Genomic DNA, 26,704 nt, shown 5'->3' with positions numbered 1-26,704 from the left:
CCAGTGAAATATATTTATGTTTGTGGTTGTAATGTGACAAAATATGGAAAAGTTCAAGGGGTATGAATACTTTTGCAAACCACTGTAAATATGACGGGGCCAGACCAAACGAGGCGCTTCACACCCCGCACCCCCTCCAGCTTCCAGAGCGGTTCATTCCAGTTTGATGGAAAGGTTTGCGGCTATGTAGCGGCGCAAAAACTTGTTTTTTCAAATTAATTAAAAGACGTGAACAGTGGAAGACTTGTTCATCCAGACTTACATGTCGGAACCAGAGTCTGACTCAGAGCCAGAGGAGAAGATGATGAAATTTTAGTTGGTAAGTTCAGACCTTATTTAGAAGTTCACAAAAAACTGGAACATAATAGTTCAGATAACATCAAGAAAAGAGACAACTGAACAGGTTGAAACAAACCAAATGTATAAATATATTTGCTGCAATGGGAGAAACTAAATAAAAAATCTCTTCACTTCTGCAGGTACAAAACTAAATGTATTTATTGGATGAAAAAAAGAGGATTTTGTATGATATGTTCCCTTTAAACTGTTTATTTTTTCTCATCACTACCAGTGTTTTTTTAAAACAGGTTTTAAAAAGCCAATTTAATCCTTTGAAACTTTAGCCTGCATCATATCTGACTGCTGTTTGACCTGTGTTTAAAATGGGTACAGTTTGACTGTTAAAGCTGTTTAAAGTTTGCAGTGTTTGTTTCTCTGATTACGTGTGCACAGAAGTATTTAATGTTATCAAGGTTTTGTGACACCTGTTAATATCAGTGTTACACAGATGGCAGATTCTATCAGATTCAGTTGGTGTCCTGACTGAGGGGACGGACAGCAGATGAGAGTGGGGGGAGAGAGAGAGAGTAAGAGAGAGAGAGAGAGATTGTTGATGAGCTGCTCAGAGCCAGGCAGAACTCAACTCAATTTGTTTAATGAAATTAAGGCTGGTTGAACGGCTCAAAGCCAGCGGGTGGCAGAGGGAGGACAGCACTCACCTCCGGACTGCAGCTCTGAAACAACAACTTGATCTGAGTGTTGTCGCTCTGCCTCACACCTGCTGCCGCCAGGACTTTAAACTGAACGTAAACTGCAAGAGCTGACTCTGGATCATCTCAGAACCTGGTTYAGTTCTAGAGTTCAGGTGGGCTCAGAGGGCGAGCCATGCAGCAGCAGACGAAAGAGGAAGGGGTCCCTCATAAAAAAGAAGGGGACGAGGAAGCCCCCATGTCAGCTTCCTGCGCAGCTTTGGACTCTCCTCCCTCTGAGGTTTCAGGAGGTCCAGCTGCACTGACCCAGACCACCCTGACCCCTGACCCCTGCAGGAGGTGCAGGTGTTTGTGTCAGCCGTGGTGTCTGCTCCTGGYGCTCACCCTGCTCCTGCTTTCTCTCCTCGGCAGCTGGGCGGTGGTCCAACTCACCCTGGGGACCCACGGGGGGTCGCCGTTCCGGGTGTCAGCCAGCTACGACCAGCGGATCCCGCAGGATGACGCCGCCACCATCGAGCCTCACTTCACCACAAACTGCACCATGGGTAAGTGATGCTTTGTTTTCTGTGTGYGAGAGGCAGCGCTGTGGTGAGAAATCAGAAATAAATTACTCTGAATTCTTAAAACTGTTGTGTTTCTGAAGATTAGAACACGTTTTTACCTTTAAAAAATCACAAGACGTTGCTTTTTTCTGTGTTTTTTAAGCCTAGTGTGGAAAAAGACTGATCATAATTCACATTTTTGTCACATTTTAAGTAATTTTAGGAATCAAAGAAATAAAAAAAAATCTAAAATATATCAGACGACAACAGTTGGGATATTTTAATGGTGCAGTTTATCTCCTTGTTTTGTGTTTGTGTGTGTGTGTTTGACTTAATGCGTCTCACATGTCTGCAGAATATCAGCTCGAACTCGTCTGGAAACTGCACAGCCACTCTGTGATTTTTAACGTCATTACTCCACGTTGTGGAATGAAATGCGTAAACCAGTCGAGCCTGAGATAATATCCTCCTCTGTCAACCTCAAAAATCTCCCKAAATCGAATTAATAAAACTGATTCRATTTCCTCTGAACAAGACCGAGAGGTTCAGCAAGTCTCACTCAAACATGTAATGTGTTCGTTTCGGGGAATCTATATAAATACAGTCTTTGTTTCCTACAAGAAACGGATATTTAACAAGCGCAGTACTGTATGTATCCTATTTCACAGTTTTGTTGCATTACAGGGATATTTAGTTGCAGAAGGTTTGTTTTTAAGCAGTTTAAAAAGCAAATTGTTTATGAGTTCTTAGATTTGTTTCTTGCAATTGGGATTAAAATAATTTTCAACTTTTAGAATGATGCTGCGTTACAAGCAAAATCCAGACTCTTCTGATGAAATCTCTTTTTATTTAGTTATGAATCACCCACTGCCCGTTCCACTGTGGCCACAATAACAAAGTGCCACAGTTTATTTTATTTATTATGTTTACCAGCTTAAACCTGCTTAAACATTTCAGGATCTGCTGTCCATTTCAGCTGATTGCATCCAGGAGGTCTGAGAAACCTGAAAGAGGAGAACAGAATATATCAGACACATTAAAAAATGCTCTCTGCTCAATTTGTAAACATTTAAAAAACAATTATATGTTTTGTATTCATTTAAAATCAAAAAGAAAACTAAAAGAAGCAGCAAATAAGCAAAGAAATTGTCAGTTTGTTCATCCTGACCACCTCTAAACTTACAAACAGACCCACGATCTTGTTTGCTTTACAGACTTTTCCTCCTCTGTGATATTTATAAGCTCGTCATGTTTCACCTTCACGGTAAAAGCAGTCAGAATGAGCCTTTTCATGTTATATATTTGCTCATTTAGTGATATTTCTAAGCCCCTCTTTTATTTTTTCATGCAGTATTTTTTTGTGTCAACATCTGCCCCTGAAACCACCGAGTGTGTGTCCTTCCCTGCACAGTACAGCCGGTCAGACTCTCTTTTCAGCAGACCCTTACAGTGGTGCCCCCACCTTCAGCCCTCCTGTAGAAACGCTGAACGACACCCAGCAGATGTTCACTCCTGCTATGCTGTGTCTTGACATTAACAGTTATCTTTAACTGCCATTTTTGTGACATTTTAGACAGCTGCGGGCTGCCTCATTATAGCCTTTCTTATAAGCTGCTCCCAAATATCATATTTTTAGATTCTGACTCCTTTTCAAAGAGAAGAACAAAAAGTCTGAAACCTAATTTCTCATAATTCTTGACACATCAGTGGAGTTAAAGTTCTGTCTGAAAAGACAAGTGTTTATTTTTGTGTAGCATTTTCAAGCTTCATGGAAACATCATTATGCAAAAATTAGCTCGATATTTAGCTCTAAATTATTGAGAAACATCCTTTAAAGAAGCCTTTAAATCCTTTTTCACATTTATCTGGGGTCTATATGGACTTTAGTTGTAAATCCAGACCTTATTTGGCAGTTATGTCACAAATAGTTTGACATCATAGTTTGGAAAAAGTCATAGAAAACTGARAGGGTTAAAAATTAGGACCCAAACATAATATGATGCAGCACTGGAAGAGACTGAATTTTAATTTTCTGCACTCCCAGAGACTCTAAGTGCACAACAAAATGTTTKWAMMRSYWAAAAAAAGTGGATTTTGCATACGTCCCCTTTAACAGTTTGGATTGGTTTTGAAAATTTCACCTTTGATACATGAGATGTTTATCAGAGCCGTTATTAAAAAAGAWGATGTGTTTATTTTACGCCGTTGGATCAGCTGACCATCTGATAACAAATCAGCAACACCTGAGTCTTTATCTAAATGTGGTTGTCAGATATGCAGGAAAGGAGCASAAGAGATAAAATATAGAAGACAACATCAGAAAATGCAATTTTCTTGTTTCTAATGATTTAATGTAAAGATAAAATATAAATAGAATCCTGTGTTGGAGAACGAGGGACTGAAACAGTTCCCTCCCCGTCGGTTTTTCCTGTGATTCTGTGTCGGTTCTGCCACAGTTGGAGCTGCTGCTCATGCAAATCCAGCCATGGTTGGACGGCATCTAATTGTTCTCAGATCTGGGTTCACTGTGTTCTCCTGCCAGGCAGCACATAAGACGCAGCTCACAGACAGAAAAAAAAATCACGCGGACGTGTTGTCCTCTCCTCCGGCGCCACCTGGGCACCGAGAACAACACCCACCCCACACCTCCCACTCCCAAACTAAGCCCTAATCCGTCTCGGCACGCTCTCCGTACCGACGCTCCACGTTCCCTGCACCTCCTRCACCTCTCCCCCCGCAGCACCTGTCGCCAGCCTGGGCTCAGATTACCTTCAGACCTGCGTGAAGGGTCTCGCACTCAAACACAATCACCTGTGGTCAGAATGATCCCGTTAATACCATTCATTACCTGCTGGGCGAGAATAACACAGAGACTCATTCAAACATGGTTTTATTAATTAAATACAAGTTTTAATTTAGCCACAAACAGAATATTGTAGAACACAAAATATATTTCAGTCTGAGAGATAAAACGATCCTAGTAATCGATCTCATGTGGTGCATTTGGAGTGAAATGTTAAAAGTATAAATATTTCATGCATTTTGATTCATCTCTCACCTTTAAACAAATCCCAAAGAGGTTCATTCTTTCTGCAGCTCTTCAAGTCTGAACTGTCTGTTTGACAACTTCAATCTTTCGTTATTTCCTTCATCAAAAGGACATTGAGTCTCTTAGTGAATGTGCTGTGAGGTGATATAGTCAATACAGGATAAATAAATGGTGCCTCATCTCCTTTATTTCACTGTTTCTTCCACTTTAATTAACTCATYAGTCACTGGTCCAACAAGCAATCCAGTTGGCTGCAGCTGAGGCTGTATGACTGCTGGAGCTGGCAGAAATTCTTACCTTTTTTCTGTCAAACATACAAAAACATAAGTGTTTCAGTCCAGCAGACACCAAAGATGTTCTTAACTTCACATATTTACTTTTGGGTGCTTTTGGGTCACACAAACAAGTTTGACTTTGTCTCAGGCAGGCTGATTAGAACAGATGTTGGTCCCCTGGATAACCTGTCCTGCGCTCATGAATTACCTTGAACATGGTGCGTACGGCTGAGACGCAGAGCAGCAAACCTCAGGAGGATTTGTACCAGTGACCTTCCTCCTTCTGGATCATTTCCTTAACCGCAGCACTGTGCCGCTGCAGGCTCTTAATGAAGCGTCGGTGCAATCCCATACGTTGGGATTAGGTACACAGCAGAATAAGTGCACCCTGAGGCCCATCAATCAAACATGCAGCATCGTGGAGGCTGCAGAGAGCTGGAGGAAGCTCTTCCTTATAAGATATTTAACTTTTTTCAGGTTTTAACTAGTGTGTCCTTTAGATACGACTCAACAGTGCTTCTCTGTGGTTTAGGCTGAAGTCGTGTCTGAGTTGTAGGAGGGGTTAAATGATGTCACGCCGACGCAGTGGCCCGTGAGGGAGGAGCAATAGAGTATAACTGATTTCATTGTTTGCAGCCAGTCTTGTAAACACACATCACAACACTGGTGCACATAGATCCACTCATGTGTGAGCGTGCAAAGTTCACAAAGTCAAGCAAGTGTGGAAAAACATGGTTTGAGTCATGTCTGATCTGAGGGAGGGATTCTGTGGTTTACGATCTCACATCAGCACGGTATCAGTACCTTTACACACATCTGACAGCTGTTCTTTTTTATGATGGTAAAGTTGTCAAACTTTAGTGTGAATAGTTCAACTTTATCTTCTGTTAGCTATATGCACTCAGCAGATTAGAAAATGTACTTTTTGGTGACTTTTTATTCCATTTTAAAAACTGATATTAAAAAGTAGACGGTTTTTTTGTTGTTCTTGTCCTCATATTGTCCTGTGGAACCTGCTGCAACATTCAGTTCCTCACCATTCACCTGTTGAAGTACAGCTTCAGGTGCTGAAAGCAACCAAAGCTCCAGGAAACAGTTTGAATCATCAGTGATTTACAAACTATCAGCTGACACCTGTTAAAGAAACTTGTCAGCTAATAATTTTTTATTGCAGCTGCCTGGTTAGGTACTTGTTTATTTAAAGGCCCTGTCACACTAGACAACTTGTGCCAACCTCTGAACATTTTAAAGACATCTACATTGAAGCTGGAATTGAAAAAAATCAACAGGAAGCYTCTTTTCGGCATGTACATAATGTAATTCTAACAAATTGATCAAATTTTATTAGCAATTTAGACATTAAAAAGTTTCATAAGTTGGCATAAATTGTCTAGTGTGACAGAGCCTCATCCCCTTGTTAAACCATTTAAGGTGGAGCAAGACAAATAGTTTTTAAAAGAAATTAGTTAGACTAGCTATATTAATAAAATTGCATTAAAGAAATGCAAAACTAGTTAGCTAGAGTTTTATTTACAGGTAGAGTATACCTGATTTACTCGCAGCTCTTGCTGTCTGTTGTTAAAAAGTTATTTAGATGTTTGAATAATGGTTTGATAAGAACAGCAATGAACTTCTGGTTTGAGAAAAATAAAAAGAGACCTTTTTTTGTTTTTGAAGTACAACAATAAAAGCACAATGACTCTGTTTTCTGTTTTTGATCTGTTTTTAAGATTAGTTTTTTTTTATTTCATAAAAAGAAAAGTTCAATTAAAACAAATATAAACAAAGTAAATCCTTTATTGAATGAAAAGGGTGCAAAAAGAAGAAAAGATCTTATATCTGCCCCTTATTAAAAACAATTTTAAACACCCTAAACTTGAACATTCTCTATATTAAAAAAAATATGGAGATTGACAACAACAAACAAAAAGTACACAGACCTGAAAGTCGTGGGCTCAGAAATTAATTTTAACCCCTTAACGGTGTTTGTTACACCGTTGGGCAAAAATTATGCATTTTCTTCCTTTAAACCTTTCCAGATGTGACCAGTGGCTTTTATTTTGAAAACTAGGTTGTCAGACAACTTCCTGCAACCCTTACAAAAAATAATGTGGAAAGGCTTTTAAAGAATTTCAGAGATGACTGTTAGAGGGCTAAGTATCCTCATAACTCTTGAAGTCCTAAAATAGAAACTAACTTGAATAAATAAAGTGGATAAACACAAAGTCTTCTTCCTCATTTTTAATTTCCTGTAAGTATTTCTTTTGTCTGGTTGAAGCAAAAACAGTGAAAGCAAAACTTTTCATTAGCGATGCTCCGTGTCCCACCTTTTTTAGTATATTAAAAAAAAGTTGAAGGCCTGTGTCGCCTTGAGGCAGTTGGCCCTTTTTCCTCCTAACTCAATTAATTGGAAGTAAATATGTGAATATGTTTTTTTGGGCTTTTGACACTTCCAGGTTGCTCACAAAAGATCGAGATTTGTTTGGGACTTGAGGAGAATTCATGGAGGGGTGAAGAAAAGAAAAGACAGAAAAAGTTGGGGAGAAAAGCTCATCAATTACCGTGCGAGAAAAAGCCTTTCCTGGCAGCACTAAGCTTTATCACACTCTTCCTCTAATCTGTTGCCTCAGGCTTTTCCTCAAGAAGCATCCCCTCAACACAAACTGGGTGTCTGTTTCAGGCACCTTTCCAAAGAAATCTACGCAGGCTGTTTCATTTTAAGATATTGAGCAAATGTTAAATGGCCCAGGGCACCAAGTGGAGTGTTTCCAGCTTGCATATGCCAAATTAAACGGATGTTTAAATCAACCCTAATCTGACACGGAGGAGGGAATTTCTGGGTATTACAAACGTAAAGCATTATTGAATTAAAGCCAGTCATTAGGAAACGGTAACCTTAAATCAAATTTCAGTCGCCAGTTTCTGCCAAGAACACTGGCATGAAATTCCTAATCTGTTCACCGAGTCACGTCAATTCATTTAATGTCAAGCGGCACACTGTACATTCTAATTAGTGTGCAGCTACAGTACGCTTTCAGTGTTCATGTGTTGTAATCCGTCACAGAAAGAGATTTCATTGACCCTGTTGGTGCACTCAAGAGAATTACAGTCTAACCTTCACTGACTTCAATCTATAATTAATACAGTTTCAACAGCACTGACAGAATTTATATCAGATCTTACAGATTTCAAAACCTGCTGAAGTAATCTGACGTTAACAAAACAATTCCTCCTATTAGTACTGAAGGAAATGACTCTATACACTAATTCAGTCTTATACGAAGCTCACAGTTCAGTTTTAGTAAAAATCTCCATAAACATGAAAACATCAAAGTCATGACGCCTAATTTTATGTAAATTTATTGAATAATTTTTGATGAAACATCTATTATTTGTATATTAAGATTTCCAAGTTGGAAAGAAACACAAACATTACTAACTTACAGGGAAAATTTAAAAATTTTGAGACATTTTTCCTCAAAATCAGTTTTTTTGTTGCTTACTGCTCAAAAAAATGTTTCAAGAATTTTTTTAAGGATCATATTTCAGACAGTTCATTCCAATGATACATTGATAAGGCATTAATTCATTACRTTTTTGACAAAATGTAATTTTTGAATATGTTTATTTCGCCACCTTCCACTTTTGGACTCAACTCTCATTTCGATGTGACGAGTCACATGAGCAGTTTTTAAAGGTTTAAATCATATTTCTCAGACATGTTTAAATTAAAAATAATTAAATATGGAGCTGCTGTTTGCTGGTGCTTTAAACCCTCTGATATTTTTTAAATAGGAAAGGGAACAGATGGGTTTTCTTACAAAATAAAGAGTTTAAAAGTGTTCCTCTTTGCTAATTATTTTTAAATCAAAGCAGTTACACAAATGACTTGTACACACAATTATCACAAGCATGTTTTATTCATTCTATGCACATTTTACAACTGCAAACCCGATGAACTGGACTTCTTAGGGTCAGCATGCATTTTKTACATTTTTATAGATCGGACTCATCCAAAACTAATAAACTTGTTCTCCAACTTGACCAAAAGTTACTAATTTCACACAAATAGAAATAAATAAAACAGAAGTAGATGAGAGAAATATTAAGAAAAACCCACAGCTGCTGAAAAAGAAACGATCTCAGGAATGTTACAGGTATTATTTCCAGTGGTCCGCCCTTGAGAGAGCTGCTCCCTCCAGCAGAGAGCATGACAGATAGTAATAGTGACTGGGCAGAGCTCGCACCAATCGAGCGTGACGGTGTGCAGTTAATTGAATTCATGAGCGAATATGTCTTGTCCCGTCGACTGTCCGATGGGAAACGCAGCTGCATCTATCTTCGGCGTTGCAGCCACTGTAAATCTCCATGAATGTCTCAAGATTTTGCCCTTAATGGGTTGGCGAGATGCGGGCGCCACCGTTTCCTCTGGTCTCTGGAGATTTCTCTCCCCAATGACCCGCACTGCGTTTCAGAATGAAGACTGTTTGCTGGGATTGATGAGTTTTAATGACTCTTGCATTCAACGGTAGACTCAATCAAGTCCGTGCGGATGTTTTATTTTCTCTTGTCTTGTTCATTTTCTTTGTGGATTCCACTGTTTGGCGTTGTGAGCGCCCAAAGTACAAGCAGTTCTGCAGCCAAACACTTTTTTTATTTTCATCCTAAAATCCTACAGGAGCCTCCAGGATGTGACTGATGTGGTCGTTCATCTGTAGTGAAACAAAAGCCGCATTAATTTCACAATGAATCTCTCCATTGTTCCGAAAAGGGTTTTTTGTTTTGTTTTTTTGTTTTTTGAAGCTCGTCTGTAACGAGGACACATCTGGATTCAAAGCCTACGAGCAGTCTCCATTAAACCGTAACAAGTTTTATTCAAATGATACGAACTGCTTTGCATGACCTGATGATATCCTGCAGAGTGAGAAATGGGCATCAGCGAATTCTCACAAATCTGATATGCGTGGCACGGCTATGCAAAAATGTTAAATGTTAATGTTGAATTGATTTCAGCTGATGTAGTGTTTGAAAAAGAGAACTGCCTCCATCACAGTTCACTTATTTGTTTTTCACTCGAGGCTTCTCGTGTTGTGCACGAGAGCTTGAATGTGTTTTTAAAAGGACTTGATGTTGATTGAAAACTTTACCTGATGAAAACGTGGCTCAAAGATGAATTAATTTTATTAATCTAGATGATGACGCCAAATAAATGCAGGGTAAGCTCGTGACATAGGCGGTATAGGCAAATGTTGAGAGCGCCGTCCATGCAGGGGGTGCCACAAAAATTTATCAGAGTATAGTTAATTTAATTTGTAGAATAATCCCATTATTATGTGGGTTTCTCAGTGYACATGCTGTGTTATATGGAGCAGAGTATATTTAGTGATAAAACTCATATGATGCAGTCAAGTCGAGCCTGGCCCCTGCCTTCCTACACAGTTCTGCTTGATTCTAACCTCCCTTCTTTGCTCCATCTGGGATTTCTCTTATTGACAAGGATTTCTCAGGTAGAATTTCAACAGGGCCAATCAGCAAACAGAACTTGTTGTTGTGAACGATGACGGCGATTTTCTGCACCGTTTTAGTYTCCCTGTAGATTAGCAATGTCCRTGTTGAAAAGGCTTCCAATYCAATTTAAATTAAACTTGTCCCATAAAACCTGCAACACTYGTTCGGCTCAGTCTTTCTCTCTTCCTAATAGAGGATGGTTTTTTATAGCACACRCAATTTCCAGTTAGCTTTCTAGCCTAGCTTCCTTCACAGTTGAGCTGGTGTGCTGCATACGCCTTGRCCAAATGTTAGCAAGAATAAAATCAGATGCAATTGTTCTAAACTTCAACCGAGGCCACGCCTCCAGCAAGAAATCATTTCTCAATAGCCGAGGGTCCAGACCCTCCGTACGAAGCAAASTGAAGAACAAGGTGCTRGTCATATTCTACCTGATTYAAGATTARCTTTTAAAACTTCTACTAGAACGTTGTTTAATCACTAGAGATGTGACGTTCACGAACGATCCGAATCTTTTGAACGGMTCTTTACAACRAACGATAGGAGCCGAATCGCGGGCAGTAATGAGCAATTTGTAGTTTTATTTATTTATTCCTCATATAATCTTTATTTTTTTCATACTTAAATTGCGCCCGCTTTGCTTTTTCACAGAAACAGGCAGAGTTGTGGAGTATAGAAGCTCATTGTGAAAGGCGGAGGGGGGGGTTTCCGCTTGACAAACATATGGTTCCACCCACGTGACGGGATTACGGGATTACGTCATTACGCATGGCTATGTGATGACGTAATACGTTCAAAATCGAACGGCTAATTTGAACGGCTCTACGAAACAAACGGCTCCCCAAGATCCGGATCCCTTCAGAGAACCATTTATCCCATCTCTATTAATCATCAGAAATTAAACTTGGTTGTTTCTTCATAGATGCATGAACTGSTTTTTTTTTTTGTTCTGTTTTTAATGAGTCTCATATTTTCTTTAGTCTCATCTCCCATGTGAAACATCTTTGGGTTTCATGAAAAGCTTTCTGCACATTTTATTTACAGTATTAATAGTAAAAAAAACATATTTTAATGAGAGATCACCTTGGAATAATCTTGACATTAAAAAAATATTTTCCAGGCTTTCTGTTTGTTTTGCTCCACAGAACCCTTAGAGAAAGTTTCTAAATATCAAGCTATAAATTAGTTTAACATTTTCTTTCAGTTGTTCACCCTAGCTCCATTTTTTTCCCTGTTAGTTAAAAAAACTAAAATGTTGCTGCTCTGTAGCTGTATGTTCAGAAGAATCTGGTAACATTTGTGCCCAGAGAYACTAATATTTTACCGTCTGCCTCCATCAACCAAACACCGCTTCCTGTATCAGTTTTTATCAGCGGCTGCTGTGACCTCACCTCTCCAGCTCCTCGGCTCTCATACATCATTCTCCTCACAAAGCACGATGCGACCCCGTGCACACAAGGATAACAAAACTCACTTTACTCCCAAAGGCAATTCATCCCCCCACTGACCTACTTGTTTTCACAATCTGACACGCGTGATTTAGGAGCTGAAGTAGGCCAGGAGAGCAGCGGCCATGTTCGTCTAAACGTACCTGCTTCAGGGCTCCTAAAGTTCACCACGTCACCACGTTTACACCGCCAACACCGGCACCATGAAACAAAGAGACTGATACATTTACATTCATTGCTCAGAGGTTCCAGTGTTCTCTGAATAACTTGTCTTGATAAATGCTCGCAGTACCATTGTACAGGGAGGAAGCTACTGAGCACAACTAATGCATAATACATGTGTTGAGGAAGAATGAATACACAAGAAAACCACATCTTTACTTAAACACTTGGTGCCAAGCAAGCAAACTTAAATAATTTGAATAAAAATGTATAATTTACTCTGTTAACAACATGTCTGTGGATCTGTATTTTTCTGCATCGTCCTCAGCTTTTAGTTTGCGGGGCGAAAAAGAAGTCCAGGAAGACCATTTGTAAGCTGACACAAAAGAGTATTCATCATCGAAATTATTTACTCGGGCAAGGTTCTGAAAGAGTGTGAAGTGGGTTATTCACCGACATGTTAAAGTGGCTTTCTGCAGCCGTGGAGGTCCTTCCACAGGAGTGGGCCGTGGGAGGCCTCAGACTAATGTGTTTTCCCCAATAAAAAAGTTAAATAAATGCACACCCCCACCCCTTCTAATCCATAGTTAAGTGTGCCAGTTGCTGAATAGGCTCTAATGTTCGGGCCAAAAAAAAAAAAAAACGTGTGCTGAGAGTGAGGCAGGGTTAGGAAATGGATGCTAATTTTCTGACCCAATTTTTTTTTCTGAACAAGTGGCTGCAAATTTGGTGCTGATCTTGGCACAGACTATTTCTGGTGTCCACTTCAACCCTTTCCAACAGATCAAATCATTTGATTATTTAAACAGTAAAACTGCATATGGATTAGCAACTCGGCAAAACGAAACCGACAGAAAAAGAAAGCTGTACATGTTGCATTTTTTCATTTTATTTAAAATTATCCTGAGTTTTTTTTTTCAAAATCTTTATCTGATTTGTAAGTTGACTCCAGAGCTTTTTCACGCCAGACCAGATCAGCCTCCTTTCTTCTCGCTGTGATTTCTGAAAGCGCCAAGGTGTTACAGGAAGTTGAAGTCACCCTGTTGTTGTTACGTCTCTGACCTGCCAAGCAAAGCGGTGACAGAGTCGATTCACGTGTCAGAGGGTAAGCCGACATCACACCCTGAGGGTTGATGGAGTCTGAGACCAGCTGACAGGATTTAGAGTGGACGTGTCCACATCAATGACACAAGAGTTACACATCACTTTATTCTGCAGTGTCAGCTGTATTAAAGCTTGCAYCCATGCAGGAAGTCAGCCTGATTGATTTATGATTGGTCTACAGCAACTTAAAGGAGACATATCCTGTTTTTTAAATCCTTCAGTTGGGGTCTTTATAAAGTGGAATGGCAATGCTTTGGTCTGAATTACTTATTATTGTAACTCCACAAGCCCCTCTTTCACCACTTTTCTGAGGTGTGTCTCAGATCAACACGTTTTGACACTGTTTCTTTAAACCAGCTTCCAGAGTGGTCCATTTTAGAGGGCCGGAAAAAGTTTTTATTTAGAAGTTAATTAAAAGATGTCAACAAGGGAAGACTTGTCCATCCAGCCCCAGATCCAGGGGACAATGAAGACCAGCAAATTAAAGCTGGTAAGTCCAGGCCTTAATTAGAAGCTCCGTCGCAAATTCTGTAATGGCGAAAACTGAACAGATGGAAAAATATGACCCAAACTAAATATAAAGAGATCTTTGCAGCACCAGGAGAAACTAAATTCAACTTGTCTGCACTGCTAGAGACTCCAAGTACACAACAAAATGTATTTAATGTCTAGAAAATGAATTTTGCACAATGAAAGCATGGGGGCGGGGGGGCTTTTGCAGTCATGCCTCAAGTCCAGCAGGTCTCTGTTTCACAGACCACCCATGTCATTAAAGGCAGGGGCCAAAAAAATGTCAACTTCTCTTAAAAAATAACCAAGAATTTACATCTCTGCCAGGCTTTCACAACAGCAAGCTGTGAACGTTTCAGACTCCACCCCTCATTACAAACAGTTAAGGGCYGAGGCTTCACTCAGAACCTGAGGTCACCACAATGAAGAGAAACTGGATCCAGGTGTCAAACCAGCAGCAAAGTTGGACTTTGTTGTGGTTTCCTTAAAAAAAACAAAAGACAAATAACCAAAGTTGCTGAGACTTGTTTTTCTCCATTTTGTGTTCATTTTCTTCTAAAAYGTTTCTATACTGTGTAACATTTTGTCCCGTCTCACTTTCCGTGAGCCTGTCAGCTTGATGCAAATCTMAGCTTCTTAAAATAGTTCTATAGGTGTAACAGTAGATTTATTTCAAACGCTGCGTTGAAATTGAATGTGGCTTTACTGCCTGTCTTGTCAGCTCAGCTAACAGCTTTTGCTCKACGCTGAAACTCCATGTCATGGGATTGTTATCAGTCTTTCGACTCCAAGTTCGCCCGAACAGAGAACAAATCTGCATATTACAGATCAAGGGCAAACTACAGAGAGTGCAGCAAGTCAGCCGTGATAACAATCACTTCTCCTTTTTTTTCTTCTTCCTTATGACAGAGAGAGACAAACAAGATTCCCATCAGTGTATGCTTTAGCTTCCTGCTCTTCTGTTTTTGTTCTCCTGGCTCTGATCAGTTTCAGATGATTAAGGTGACAGTGAGCAGTCTGTTTCCAGAACTTGGAGATAACGCATCTCTGATTTGCATAGATATGCAAATGTGGCTTGTGACAATTGAGCTGCAGAGACAGGTGATATCAATCGGTTCCATTGTGTGCGAGCAACCCGCTAACGGTAACTAGGTCATGGTTTTTGCTGCCTCTGTTTCCTGTCTGATGGTTGTGTACTGTAATCACAGCTCATGCAGCCTGTGTCGAGTTATTTATGATGGTGCAGACAGTCTCCAGATGTCATACCATGTTTACAGTCGGGGGCTTGTCACAAACTGATGTACTCCACTCCAACTTTTACTGTTTAACTTTTGCCTGAGCTGTGGGTTTAAGTTCTGTATCGAACACGAGACAATAAATCCTGGCAGGGATGTTCAAAACTTAATCTGTTGCTCTACAATTTGTTGTGGTTGTATTTTCTAAACCAGTGGTCTTCATTTAAAATTCAGCAAGGTCCATCAAATTTATTTATTTATTTATTTATTTATTGCAAACTTTTACAGAATTCAGAAACTTTTCTTACAAGAATAACGTTGTACTGGAATAACATTAAAACAATACGGGGATAAAGTTAYAATATYACCAAAATAAAGTTAAATTTTTATGAGAATAAAGTCAAAGCCTGATATTATGAGAACTTCTGCATGGAAAAAGCAGTCTAACCTCCAATTTACACTACATGCGGTTCCGCTCTGCAGTTTCGCCACCATTTGTTCCCACCTCAGTTTATACAGCGTCCACTCCAGTGCGAAGAACAGAGGAACTCTGAGAAGCATTCGCAGGAAATGTGAAATTTGTGTGATAAATTTTGYGATAAATGCAGAAGTCAGAGCAAAGGAATTCATTCTGTGGAAGACGGACTCCAAACACAGCWGAAACTGCATCACTGTTGTCTTTTTTGAATTTTCTGATTTCAGAATAAAATCCATGTGTGTATGTGTAYGCTGCCACCTGAYTCCCAAACAGAATGATACATTTTGAAAGCATTTGTATATAAATATATCCAAATACAGTGTTTATTAATACAGATAGGGTTTCAGCAAAATTAGTCAGTCTTCTGTGAATCATTTTGAAAATACGGATGCTGTGCTTGTTCCTTTTTCTGTTGGTGCAGCATGATCTGTGTAGATTGACTCCATAGCAGCTCCGGCATCTGGTAAAAATAGGACTGAATCTTATTTGGCGGATTGCCATGTGGAGCCAGTAATCAATGCTTTCATTGATTGTAATGGTTGTGTATTTACTTTAGAGMAGAACCGCATCCAGAATAAATTGGAGTTTATCACTGTGTTAAAAAGAGGGATGATGTCATGTAAGGTTAAATTTTGGTATCTGTGTTATTTAACTGTATGTATTCATATAAAAACTCAAGTTGTATGTTATTGCAGTTAATGGCTGCACTGACAGATTTCATCGCCACACAATGTGGATAGAAGTATATTACRCTAACAGTAATCGGACTCCTTCGTAAACACAGTGACACACATGAGGGCCGTCCACAGCAGGTCTGAGTCGACCAAGAAAAGGACGTCATAATATTATGACWCTATTCTTAGGGCTGGGTATCACCTAAAATATGGTGATACAGTACGATTCTTGATACAGTGCAGCTCAATTTGATATCCATATTACTCCATGCCACTGACTCAACAAAACCAGCAAAATATTATATTTTTATAATTATAATTATATATACAAACGTCTACTTTTAAGGACAAACTTCTAAAATACTGCTGGCCATTTTGCTTACTAAGTGACCTCATTGCAGCTTGCTGTTCCTGGCTTTGAACAGTAATCAATCATCGTTATACTGCCCCCTAAGGGTTGAAGGGTGTGTCGATATTAAAAGATAGAAATTCTGTACAATATAATTTATCAAAATATCGATTTAAATCAATTTTCATGCACTATTTATTCTTGTATTATCATGACTTTATTGTTGTAATTTAAAAAGAAATTCTCGTAGCCTGGCCCTAATACCTTATTCTTTGAGACAAACGTGGAAGTCTGTATTCTCTCTGCAGAGTTAAACCGAGGGCCTAGCTGAGAGAACTACTATAAATGCTGGAAAAACTGCATTGCTGAAAGGAAATTACCATAAAATACAGGAAAATGTGCATGGATACATTTGTTTTTCAACCAATCTGGGTCCAGATGAGACTGCAGTCTGTTAAATGAGCACCCTGGTCAAAACCATGTCAACTCTTATTTTAAATAATAATTTTCTTTTCTTCCAGCATCCTCACCTGGCCCAAACATCACCCTGGAGGGCCAGTACCACTGCCACCAGGGCCCAGGAATCCCCCTGGACAAACTGTGTGACTTCAGTACAGACTGTCCTCTCGGGGACGACGAGGGCGATCGCTGCCGTAAGTCCACTCTGATACACAAACTGATGTGTGTTCATCTTTTCAATCCGTCGTGAAGCTGTTCAGCCGTGTTTGCAGTGAATCACCCTTAACGAAGCAACAACTGACAGTCTGTGTGTGTCCTCCTGACAGTGAGGCAGAAAGAAAAGGCCTAAAAAAAGAAACCCAGCACAGATATGCTTGGCCAGCATTTCTCACCCCTGACATATTCCACAGTTGTTATTTCTATCTCTTTGCACATTTGTTTCTGCTTTTCTCAGGGTTTAGAACAAACGTTGGCCAAGTATGCTGACATCTTCCTCACAAATCCCCGAGGCCGGATGCTTTTTGTGTGTGCACACCTTTTTTTTTTAGTGCTGCCTGCATGCACACACACATATTTTTTTTACATTATCATCCAGATTTATTGACGTTCAGAAGTCTCCCACACACTATTAAAACAACAATAATGATGTTGTGGCTTATCCCCGAGTTTTTACTCATATTAAACTAACCAGAATTAATTTGCTGCTGCCCGCAGTGCAGGTCAGCCTCCCATGTGCTGCTTATTAAAATGATGCCTGCTCCCTCGTGTGTTTAGGTTTGCTAACAATGGGAGCTGGGAGATAAGGGGGTAACGATAGGGTGAAAATCCCAGCCAGGCGCAGATTGTCTTTCTGCTGCGAGAGGATTTATCAGCGCTAATTGGCTTGAGAGGCTAACCCAGGGGTATAATCTTCATTTAAATGCAGTGTGTGTGTAATGTTTTGATTTTAGGAGCGTCACGTGGACATTTGAGAGGGAGCCAGCCTGTGTGTGTCGCTGGTTGATTTATGTGTTGCATCATGGAAGCTGAAGGATCCTGTTTGATACAAACGGATGAGTTTTGCAGAAAGAGGTCTATTCAAGACTAAAAAAATGCATTTGTGCACAACTCCTCGCATAGAATGATGTCTCAGAGGTCAGCTGTTTCCAGCTCTGAARCTTTTATTTAAAGATTAACAATTTAAATATCTTATTTTACCAAGAGCAAGAACTGATTCTGCATAAGTTTTTTTTGTTTGTCAGGCCACCCTGACTCATTCAGATGTCTTTTGTTTGTTCCACACAGCCTACATCTGTACCTGCAGATGTATGATTCATTCAAAATTCATCAAACTCGCTCATCACCACGCTGCAGAAATCATATGGCATTGCCTCTGATACCATATTCTCTATGATCCATTCACGAGTTATCTGCATCTGATTTGATCTATTTAAATCCTTCATAAGCTCTGCCAAGGCTCATTAACAGGAGAGAGCAGAAAGAGGCAGGAAGAACAAAATCAGCTCGTGTCAATCACAAAGATTCCTGATGTATAAGGAAACACGAGTCCCCATGGATCAGCCTTGCCATCCTACCGCTGCATCATTATGCACAAGCACATCCTCTTCTCTCTCTCTCTCTCTCTCTCTCTCTCTCTCTCTGAGAGTCTCAGCTTCCTCTGGTTGATCTCAGTCCGTCTAAATTCTGCAGACGTCCCACTGCTTTCCAGCTCCACAGTCACCCTGTAACGAAACGGAAATGCTGCTTTGCATCAAAGCGCGAGGAGCATGAATTTGAAGGAGAATCTGTGAGGATTTGATTTGTTTTTTTGTTTAACTTATTTATGGGAGAAATTGTCTGAGTTTAAAATATCTTCGCACAAAAGACCTCGCAAAAGTATTAGAGGTTTTATGACTTAGACCTGTTAAGAGCTTTAGTTCCTCTACAAAAACACAGGAATGAAGTTATTGTCTGAAAACACTGACATTCAAAACTAAAAACTTGAAGAGAAGCCACCTCAGTTCTTATATTTATTGTTATGTTCAGTATGACAAATCCTTCTGTCTATATTACATGCATGACCACCTTGAAGTTTTGCTTTTCTCACAAGCATTATCAAACAGTGACTGATTTATGTGGGRTAAAGAGGGATTTGTGTCAAAAAAAACAAAGTCAAACATAAGATTTGTTGTTCTTATAGATGAGAAAGTTTGCTGAAGRTTTGTTTTAAAACTATCTTTCTAATGATCTTAATGACAGGGTTGGCTGTGGCAGAGTTGTGTCCTTTGGGCAAGGCACTTCACCTRCCTTGCCTGYTGGTTTTGGCCAGAAGGTCCGGTGGCGCCGGTGCAAGGCAGCCTCRCCTCTGTCAACGTGTGTGGCAGCTGTGTTAAAGTGTTAAATAAGTTCAGGCCATTTACAACTTTTACCATCTCTGCTCATGCTTGCTCTGGTTAAAAAATTACTTTACATGGATACTGTTTGTTTAAAACATTAGTAGAACATAGGAAATATTTTTACTTATAAAAAGAAAAGCTAAACAATTAAAAGTCAACAAATAGTATTTTCTCTTTTTAGCTTGGGATGGGCAACTGGCGACCCGTGGGCCACATCTGGCCTGAAAGTGACATCCATCAGGCCCACCAATGAGGCTCTGCCTTTATTTATTTATTTATTTATTTATTTATTTATTTATTTATTTGTTTATTTATTTGTTTGTTTGTTTATTTGTTTATTTGTACCTAAAAAAACACTTCAAGCAACTTTTAGTGTCTAAGAGCTGCCTTGAGTCTTTTTTTGCGTAAGATTATGTATGTATGTATGTATGCATGTATGTATGTATGCATGTATGTATGCATGTGTGTATGTATGTATGTATGTATGTATGTATGTGTGTGTGTGTATGCATGTATGCATGTATGTATGTATGTGTGTGTATGTATGTATGCATGTATGCATGTATGTATGTATGTGTGTGTGTATTTATGTATGTATGTATGCGTGTATGTATGCATGTATGCATGTATGCATGTATGTATGTATGTGTGTGTGTATTTATTTATGTATGCATGTATGCATGTATGTATGTATGTGTGTGTGTGTATGTATGTATGTGTGTATTTATGTATGTATGTGTGTATTTATGTATGTATGTATGTTTGTATGTATGTATATATGTATAAATGCATGCATAAATGAATGCATGCATAATTGCACAAAGCTAAATATGAGAAGTTAACTGAAGTCATAAATTTAAAAGCAACACCAGTTTTTTTTACAAGAACCATGCAGGAATCTGAACCCAAGATGTTTTATGCATTTGTACTTCAGTTTGTTGAGGTGTTTATTTTTGTTGCTTTTAATGTTTTGTACTCATATTTATCAAACAAGAGTACAACTGTGGTATATGCATTTGAGCATGAAATATGTTAAGTTACTGCACTGTATGTTAGTTTATTAAACACATATACAGTACACAAGCAGTTTTAAAATGTCCGTTTTATAACATTTGGGTAAGTGTGCAGCACTATGTGGCCCTCTGGTAGCGTCAACAGAAAAATTCTGTCCCCTTCCATCATGTAAGCACAGCAAGCAGTACAGCATCATTCTGCATCATTCTGTACTGATGYTGCTGTGACACCTGAATTTCCCCTCAGCAGGACAATAAAGGCTATTTCTATTCTATTCAATTCTATTCTTTTCTATTCTTTTCTGAAGTTGCCCATCCCTGTTTTAGATTTTTTAATTTCTTTTTTTTTTTCGTTCTGATTGAAGCAAAGCATGTAAAATTGTTTCAGATTATCCGACATAAACATGGAAAAACTTGATTTTAGCTAAGAAATGATCATGTTTATACAGAATTGGCATCCTAATGGAGAAAATGCAGAGTGCTTTTTTATAATTAAAAAATTAAAAATATCCCCACTTAAAAAAAATGAGATCATGTACTCGACTGACCACCTCCACTGTAGCGGTTAGCTTTTAGCCACTTCAGACTGCATCAGACTGGTTTACAGGAAGTGGATCACTTACCTGAAATCCACTCGATCAGTGGCTGAATGTAAAGTGAAAGGCTTTTAACAAAATTGTGTYATTACCTCGAAACAGACAAGATTTTTTTTATTTGGTAGCACTACATGTTCACTTGTAAACTGTGAAATGCTCATTCTTCTTGTCTGACCGTCCGTTCTGATTTTTTTTTTTTTTTTTTTGTCTGTAAACTCTAAATTACAGCTGGTTTTCTCTTGAACATGTTTTGAATAAATGTGAGAACATAAAACTTTCAGAGAAGTGTCCATGGATGAAATTTCCTGGTTCCTCGCACAGCTTTGAGACATTTCAATTGCCACCTCTCATTTCCTCTGACTTCCTAATTTCTCTTTCCGTTCAGCGGCTTTGTTGTTTCTAGTCGGAGAGCTCACCACGTCTCRTTCCCAATTTTCACAAATACATTAAATCCTGTGAGCTGTTTTTCTCTTTCCTGACTGTCCACTCATTAATCGCCAGTCCCTTCCTTCAGCTTTGTCCTCCTCCTTGGATGTTCAACCGTCAGCAATCACTGCTCTTTCTTCTAACATTATACATATCCTTAATATACTCTGTCCTGTCCTTCTCCAGGCAGGTTCCTCAATGGCAGCTACTGCTCGTTTGAAGAAGGCGATTGCGGCTGGCAGTCAACTGCAGGCAGGAACCTCTCCTGGAGAAGAGTTCAGCCTCCAGCCAGATCAAGCAGACAGAGCTGCCCACCATCAGGTTTGTCTCATACGATCAGGGGCGGAGCCAGAAGGGCGGGCAGGGTGGCAAATACCACCCTTGGCAGCCGATTGGCACCCCAGGTGCCACCCCCAAATGATTGACAAGTGGGTGGGGAAAATGAACTTCGTAAAAAGATGTTTTCTGATAATTCTGTATATATAAATTTTCAGCTGTGAATGTTTAGAAATGGAAAAATTATAGCCCTTTGTAAAATTCGCATTAGCATCAGTGGTTAAATTAATTTTTGATTAGCATCGGCAATCTGTACATTATCATTTTTAGCTACTACACTACAAATTTCATTTCAATAAGTCGTAAAATAGCTGAATCATAGTGTTTTAAAGACAGCTGTAGTGGACATCTTGAATTTTTGATTAGCATTTGGAAATGATTTGTATGTCTAAAAATGACTAAATAAGTTGTGGCTAGCATTCAGCATGTTTTTTTAATCATTCCTGGTTATGAATACACAAACTTTTGGCTCAATATTTTTAAAAAGGCTAAATTAAAGTCGTCTGAAAGTGGCCATCGTGAATTTTTGATTAGCATTCTGAAACAATTTGTATGTCTAAAGATGACTAAATGATAAGTTGTGACATGTTTTTTGATCATTTCTAGTTATGATTACACAAACCTTCGGCTCAGTATTTTTAAAAAGGCTGAAATAGTCATTTGGAATTAGCTGCGGTGGCCATCTTGAATTTTCAAATCCTGAGTGCTTTTCTTTATTTGTATGAGGAAAAAGAAAGAAAAAAACATCTTGGCCAGCCCTCGCTAAATAATCTACTTCCTCCCCTGCATAAGATGTAACCACTGCCAATCAGATGCTGTGAAAACCTAATTTTATGTGTAAGTGTAGAGCTTTAAAAGCAGAGACTTTACATTTTTAAAAGGGTGGATTTCGGGCTTAGAAATGGCCCCCACCTTGAACATTAGAGTCTTGACTTTGAGTTCGGAAACAATAAAAGTTCTTATGTGCCAGACACAGATTGTCTCAGTCAGAGGTCAGTGAATCGCTGCAAACAGAATCCCTCGGGGTATAAGACACTACACAGTCCTGCCTTCATGGTGAGAGCAGCGGCTGACTTAAGATTTGTAAGGTTTGGTGAGGCATGTGTTTATAGGGATCCTAGGAGCAGTTTGATGTATTGTTTTCATCTCTGCTGTGACCCAAAATAACCACTAGACTTTTTTTAATCTATCATTTGTGTAACAAAATAAAGAAAAACAGTAGCTTACTGTGGCCATTTTAAAAGCTATAATGCAGGTATGTATGTATGTGTGCACATATGGAGGGACATTTTTATTTTAAAGTTAATAGTAATAATGCATTACACTGCTGTTTTTTAAATCACTGTTTATTACTATAAAATGTGTTTAAGGTGCAGTATTTACCATAGAGGGGAGCCAGTCTAAAGGTCAGCGTGGCCCAGCGATGTTGAAGAGTCCCGTCTTCCCTCCTCCATTAAGGAACTCTCCCTGCATGGTAAGCCCCATGCCTTTTACACTACYAACATTTTTACAGACACTTGAGCAGTTTGCAGTAAAACACATGCAGAATTTGACATTTACTGGGTGTTCACAGCTCATTTTTTACAACAAGTGTCTTTTCTTTTAAACAGAAGTATGTTTTTAAACAATTAAGGCCAAAAGTGAAGTGATATTTCCCAGGATTCAGGATTAGCTGATTCAGTAAATTCATGGTTTCAGCTTAGTTTAGTTAAATATGAGGCTTTAACATTAACACAGATACATTTAATAGTTCAGTTTTGTTACAGATAATTAGAAAGCAGAACTTAATTAGCTTCTGTTGATTAATTGGCTAACTGAAGATTTCTAGTTAGCTTACTTTACTTTATTATCTACTCAATTTAATCTAACTTCAGTTAACTAATTACAATCGGTTGAGTTCTGTTGAAGCTAACCAATTAGCCAACAAAAGTTATTTATTTAGCTAATTATCTACAATAAGTCCAGTTAACTTTAGTTCATTTAACTTGTTAGGTTTACTTAAAAAAATTAGCCAGCTTTAATTAAACTTTGGTTTGATTCAGTTCTGAAGGAACGGAATAAATAACTGAAAACAATTAAATAAGTTTAAATAGTTAGTTAGATAACTCAAGTTAACTAATGTGTTTGATTGTTTGTTTGTTTGTTTGTTTTGGTTTTTAGCACTAATTTGACTCAGAGTTACTGATAATATAGGAAAAATTCTTAATATTAGATTTTCTGGCATTTAAAATATTCTACAAATGTGACTTTGTCAGCCACAGTAAAAAAAAAGTCATGCACTGTTTGGATTCTGACGTATGTCCTTGAGTTGTTTACTTGATGTCTTAATTTATTCTGTGTTACATAAGTTTGTGTTTTTTGTTGTTTTAGTATGTCTCTGAATGATAACCTTTGACTTTTCGTTACTTTATGTTTATTTGGTACATTTGGTGTGGAGGTAAGGCAGGAACTCGAGGTCAGGGAGGTTAATGTATGAGATAAACTCAGGGCAAAGGTCAGAAAAGACAAAATATGGAAGATGAATGTGCGGTGGAATTACGTTAATCTAAAAATTATCTAAACAAATCTGTGTGAAAGGCAGATGGGATAGAAAACCAACAAAAATATGAAAATAAAAATGATGCTCTTGCTTCTCAGGAGTAATATTAACGGTTTCTATTTGGCGTTGAACGTCGTCGTTGCCTCAATGATTCATGGCAAGCAGCTAAAGATTAGCTATAAATCTAAAACACACCACGTCTTTCTTGTTCCTTGGACAACAACAAACAACTGAACGTTAGTTTGAGGTGTCAGCAATGAAACACGTTTATTTTCTTGCCACGTTTGAGGTTAACATTAACATTTAAATGGTCAACATGACGTCTCACAGTTGTTAATAAGACCCAGATTCCTCGCACAGAATTTAGATGTCTTCAATTTATTCATCAGTATTAAACCAGCATCTGTTCCACTTCAATAATGAAAAAAAGAATGGTGTATTTTGCTCTATAAATGCTGTTGAGGATCATGGAGGCGAGCTTTGATTTGTTTTTGTTTTTTTGCTATTTAAATCGTCACAAATTGTGTCTTTTCAGATCCAGCACATCCACCGTTACACTGATTTATGATGAAGCATTTTTAGTGTGAAAGATACCCGAATTATCATCTTAAATGAATTATTTCTAGTTTTAAATTATTTATAACTAAGCAGATGGCTGTAACTGATTAATGCAACCCTCTCATGGCTAATAACACATTTGCTGGATTTACTTAAATTCTAAAATACTCTGTTATACACTACAGTGTACGACACACTGAACCTTTGCACTGTAAGTTTATAATCTCATCTTTATTCAACAGGTGCGGTTCTGGCTGTGCTCTGGAGGTCTGCAGAGGGACTCGCTGTCTTTGTGGATCGTGGAGAACAGCACAGGGCCCGATGAGCAGCGCAGACTGTGGCGTTTAGCAGGCGAGCCCAAATCTGACAGAGGCTGGAGGCTCATCACGATTCCTCTTTACGGACTGGCAGACTGGTACGCCAAACTATCAACCGTTGACACTGTTTTCAATCAGATTTAAGCAAACTTAAAGTTTTAAAGTCCTTACTAATAGTTCAGTATTTCTGCTCAGGTCTATAACACCCTCAGAATCTCATACTGACCTCATTTTAAATTGGAGGAATTATGCAAAATCAACTTTTTTGAGTTTTATGTCATGTTACGTCATTCCCTCACCAAACACATACTCAGAGTGTTGCTTTGGCTCATCCTTGAATCTCCTGTGGCCATGTGGAGCTGCCTAAACGCTTGCTCATAAAAAGCTCCGCCTATTTACCCAAAGCTCCTCCCACCCCGCAGAGCCCCTGCACCACACAGCTCCACCAGAATTTCTTTACAAATAACTGATTTCATTACAAAAYACATCTTCTCAGAGCGGCTGTGGTAGAGTGTTTAGGGGAGTCGTCCTGGAACTGGAAGGTCACCGGTTCGATCCCTTGTCCAGCTGTTTCAGTTGTTGTGTCCTTGGGCAAGACACTTCATTCGCCTTGCCTACTGATGGTGGGCAGAGGGTCCGGTGGTGCAGTATGACAGCCCCGCCTCTGTCAGTCTGCCCCAGGGAAGCTGTGGCTACAATGTAGCTTATCACCATTAGTGTGTGAATGAATGATGCATGAAAATTGTAAATTGTATAATTGTCTTTGAGGTTCTCGAGAGCGTGCTGTGTAAGACTAATTAAGGGGGTGGCTGTGGTGTAGTGGTAGAGCAGCCATCTTGGGACCAGAAAGTCACAGGTTTGACTCCCCGCCATGCCCACATGCTGTGGCGTCCTTGAGCAAGACACCCAGCCCCCAACTGCTTGTGTCAACCGCAGTTTGTGTCAACGCTCCKATGAAAGGTTGTAAACATGTAGCATGTTGTGATGATGTGTTGAAGTGGCAGTGTCAGAAATGGTAGGAGGATCTTGAAGCAGACGCCAATTTCAAGGTGTTTAGAAAGGCTATAATGCAAAGTCCAATATTTTTTTATAAATACAGCATTTTTCAGAACAACTGAAAGTAACATAGTTACTTCATTGTGGTAAAGAACTGAAATATGTGCCTGAAAAATACAGTAAACACCCCTGTTAAAGCATATTTCTTAGAGCAGATCAGTCTTTTTTTTAATCATTTCATCTCAACTAATGAATCCCACAGGGGCCTTTAGGATGGGCTGTCCATGTGTACAACTATACAAAACACTCGCTTCTTATTCCACTTTTCTGTGACAAAGTGAGTCGAAATTAATACACCAAACTCTCAACTTGCCATCCAATTAGCTACTGCCCTGATTTTCCCCCCAAGAAGAGAGTTTAAAACAAAATCAAATAAAAGGCGTTTTCTCTCTGTTTGTCTGAGGGTTTCTTTACCGCTCAGGCTTGGATAATCCGGCTCCCCTGAGAGTGATTAACTTTTGATTCCTGGTTATGTAGTCAGCTGTGTTTGTGCTTTTGATTAGAATGTCATGTCTGTAAGCACTGGGCGAACCTGCCAGACTTTGCTCGATGACCTTTTGCAGAGCTTAAATAGAATCAGAGATTGATTTGATTTGATTTGATTTATTTATTTAACAGGAAAATATTAAAAATCAAGCCTGACTCAGCATAATTGCTGTTTTACAGCAGGTTCCTGTTCTGCAGCACATAAAACACTCAGAATTAC

The 26,704-nt window shown here is 38.9% G+C and overlaps 1 protein-coding gene across 1 annotated transcript in view; it reads left to right on the top strand.

Moving 5' to 3' along the window:
• The window catches only part of alk (ALK receptor tyrosine kinase), a gene marked incomplete in the record, with an annotated part of 370,289 nt that overhangs the window by 279,696 nt on the left and 63,889 nt on the right, over positions 1–26,704 (top strand). The window contains 5 exon segments of the mRNA XM_014009808.1: positions 1,401–1,534; positions 16,845–16,976; positions 21,379–21,513; positions 22,899–23,002; positions 24,868–25,040. Coding sequence (XP_013865262.1) covers positions 1,401–1,534; positions 16,845–16,976; positions 21,379–21,513; positions 22,899–23,002; positions 24,868–25,040 — 678 coding nt within the window.

Source organism: Austrofundulus limnaeus, unplaced genomic scaffold, assembly GCF_001266775.1.
Source record: "Austrofundulus limnaeus strain Quisiro unplaced genomic scaffold, Austrofundulus_limnaeus-1.0 Scaffold2, whole genome shotgun sequence".
Taxonomy (NCBI): domain Eukaryota; kingdom Metazoa; phylum Chordata; class Actinopteri; order Cyprinodontiformes; family Rivulidae; genus Austrofundulus; species Austrofundulus limnaeus.
Note: the sequence above shows the minus strand (reverse complement) of the source record. Positions and strands in the feature narration are given on the sequence as shown.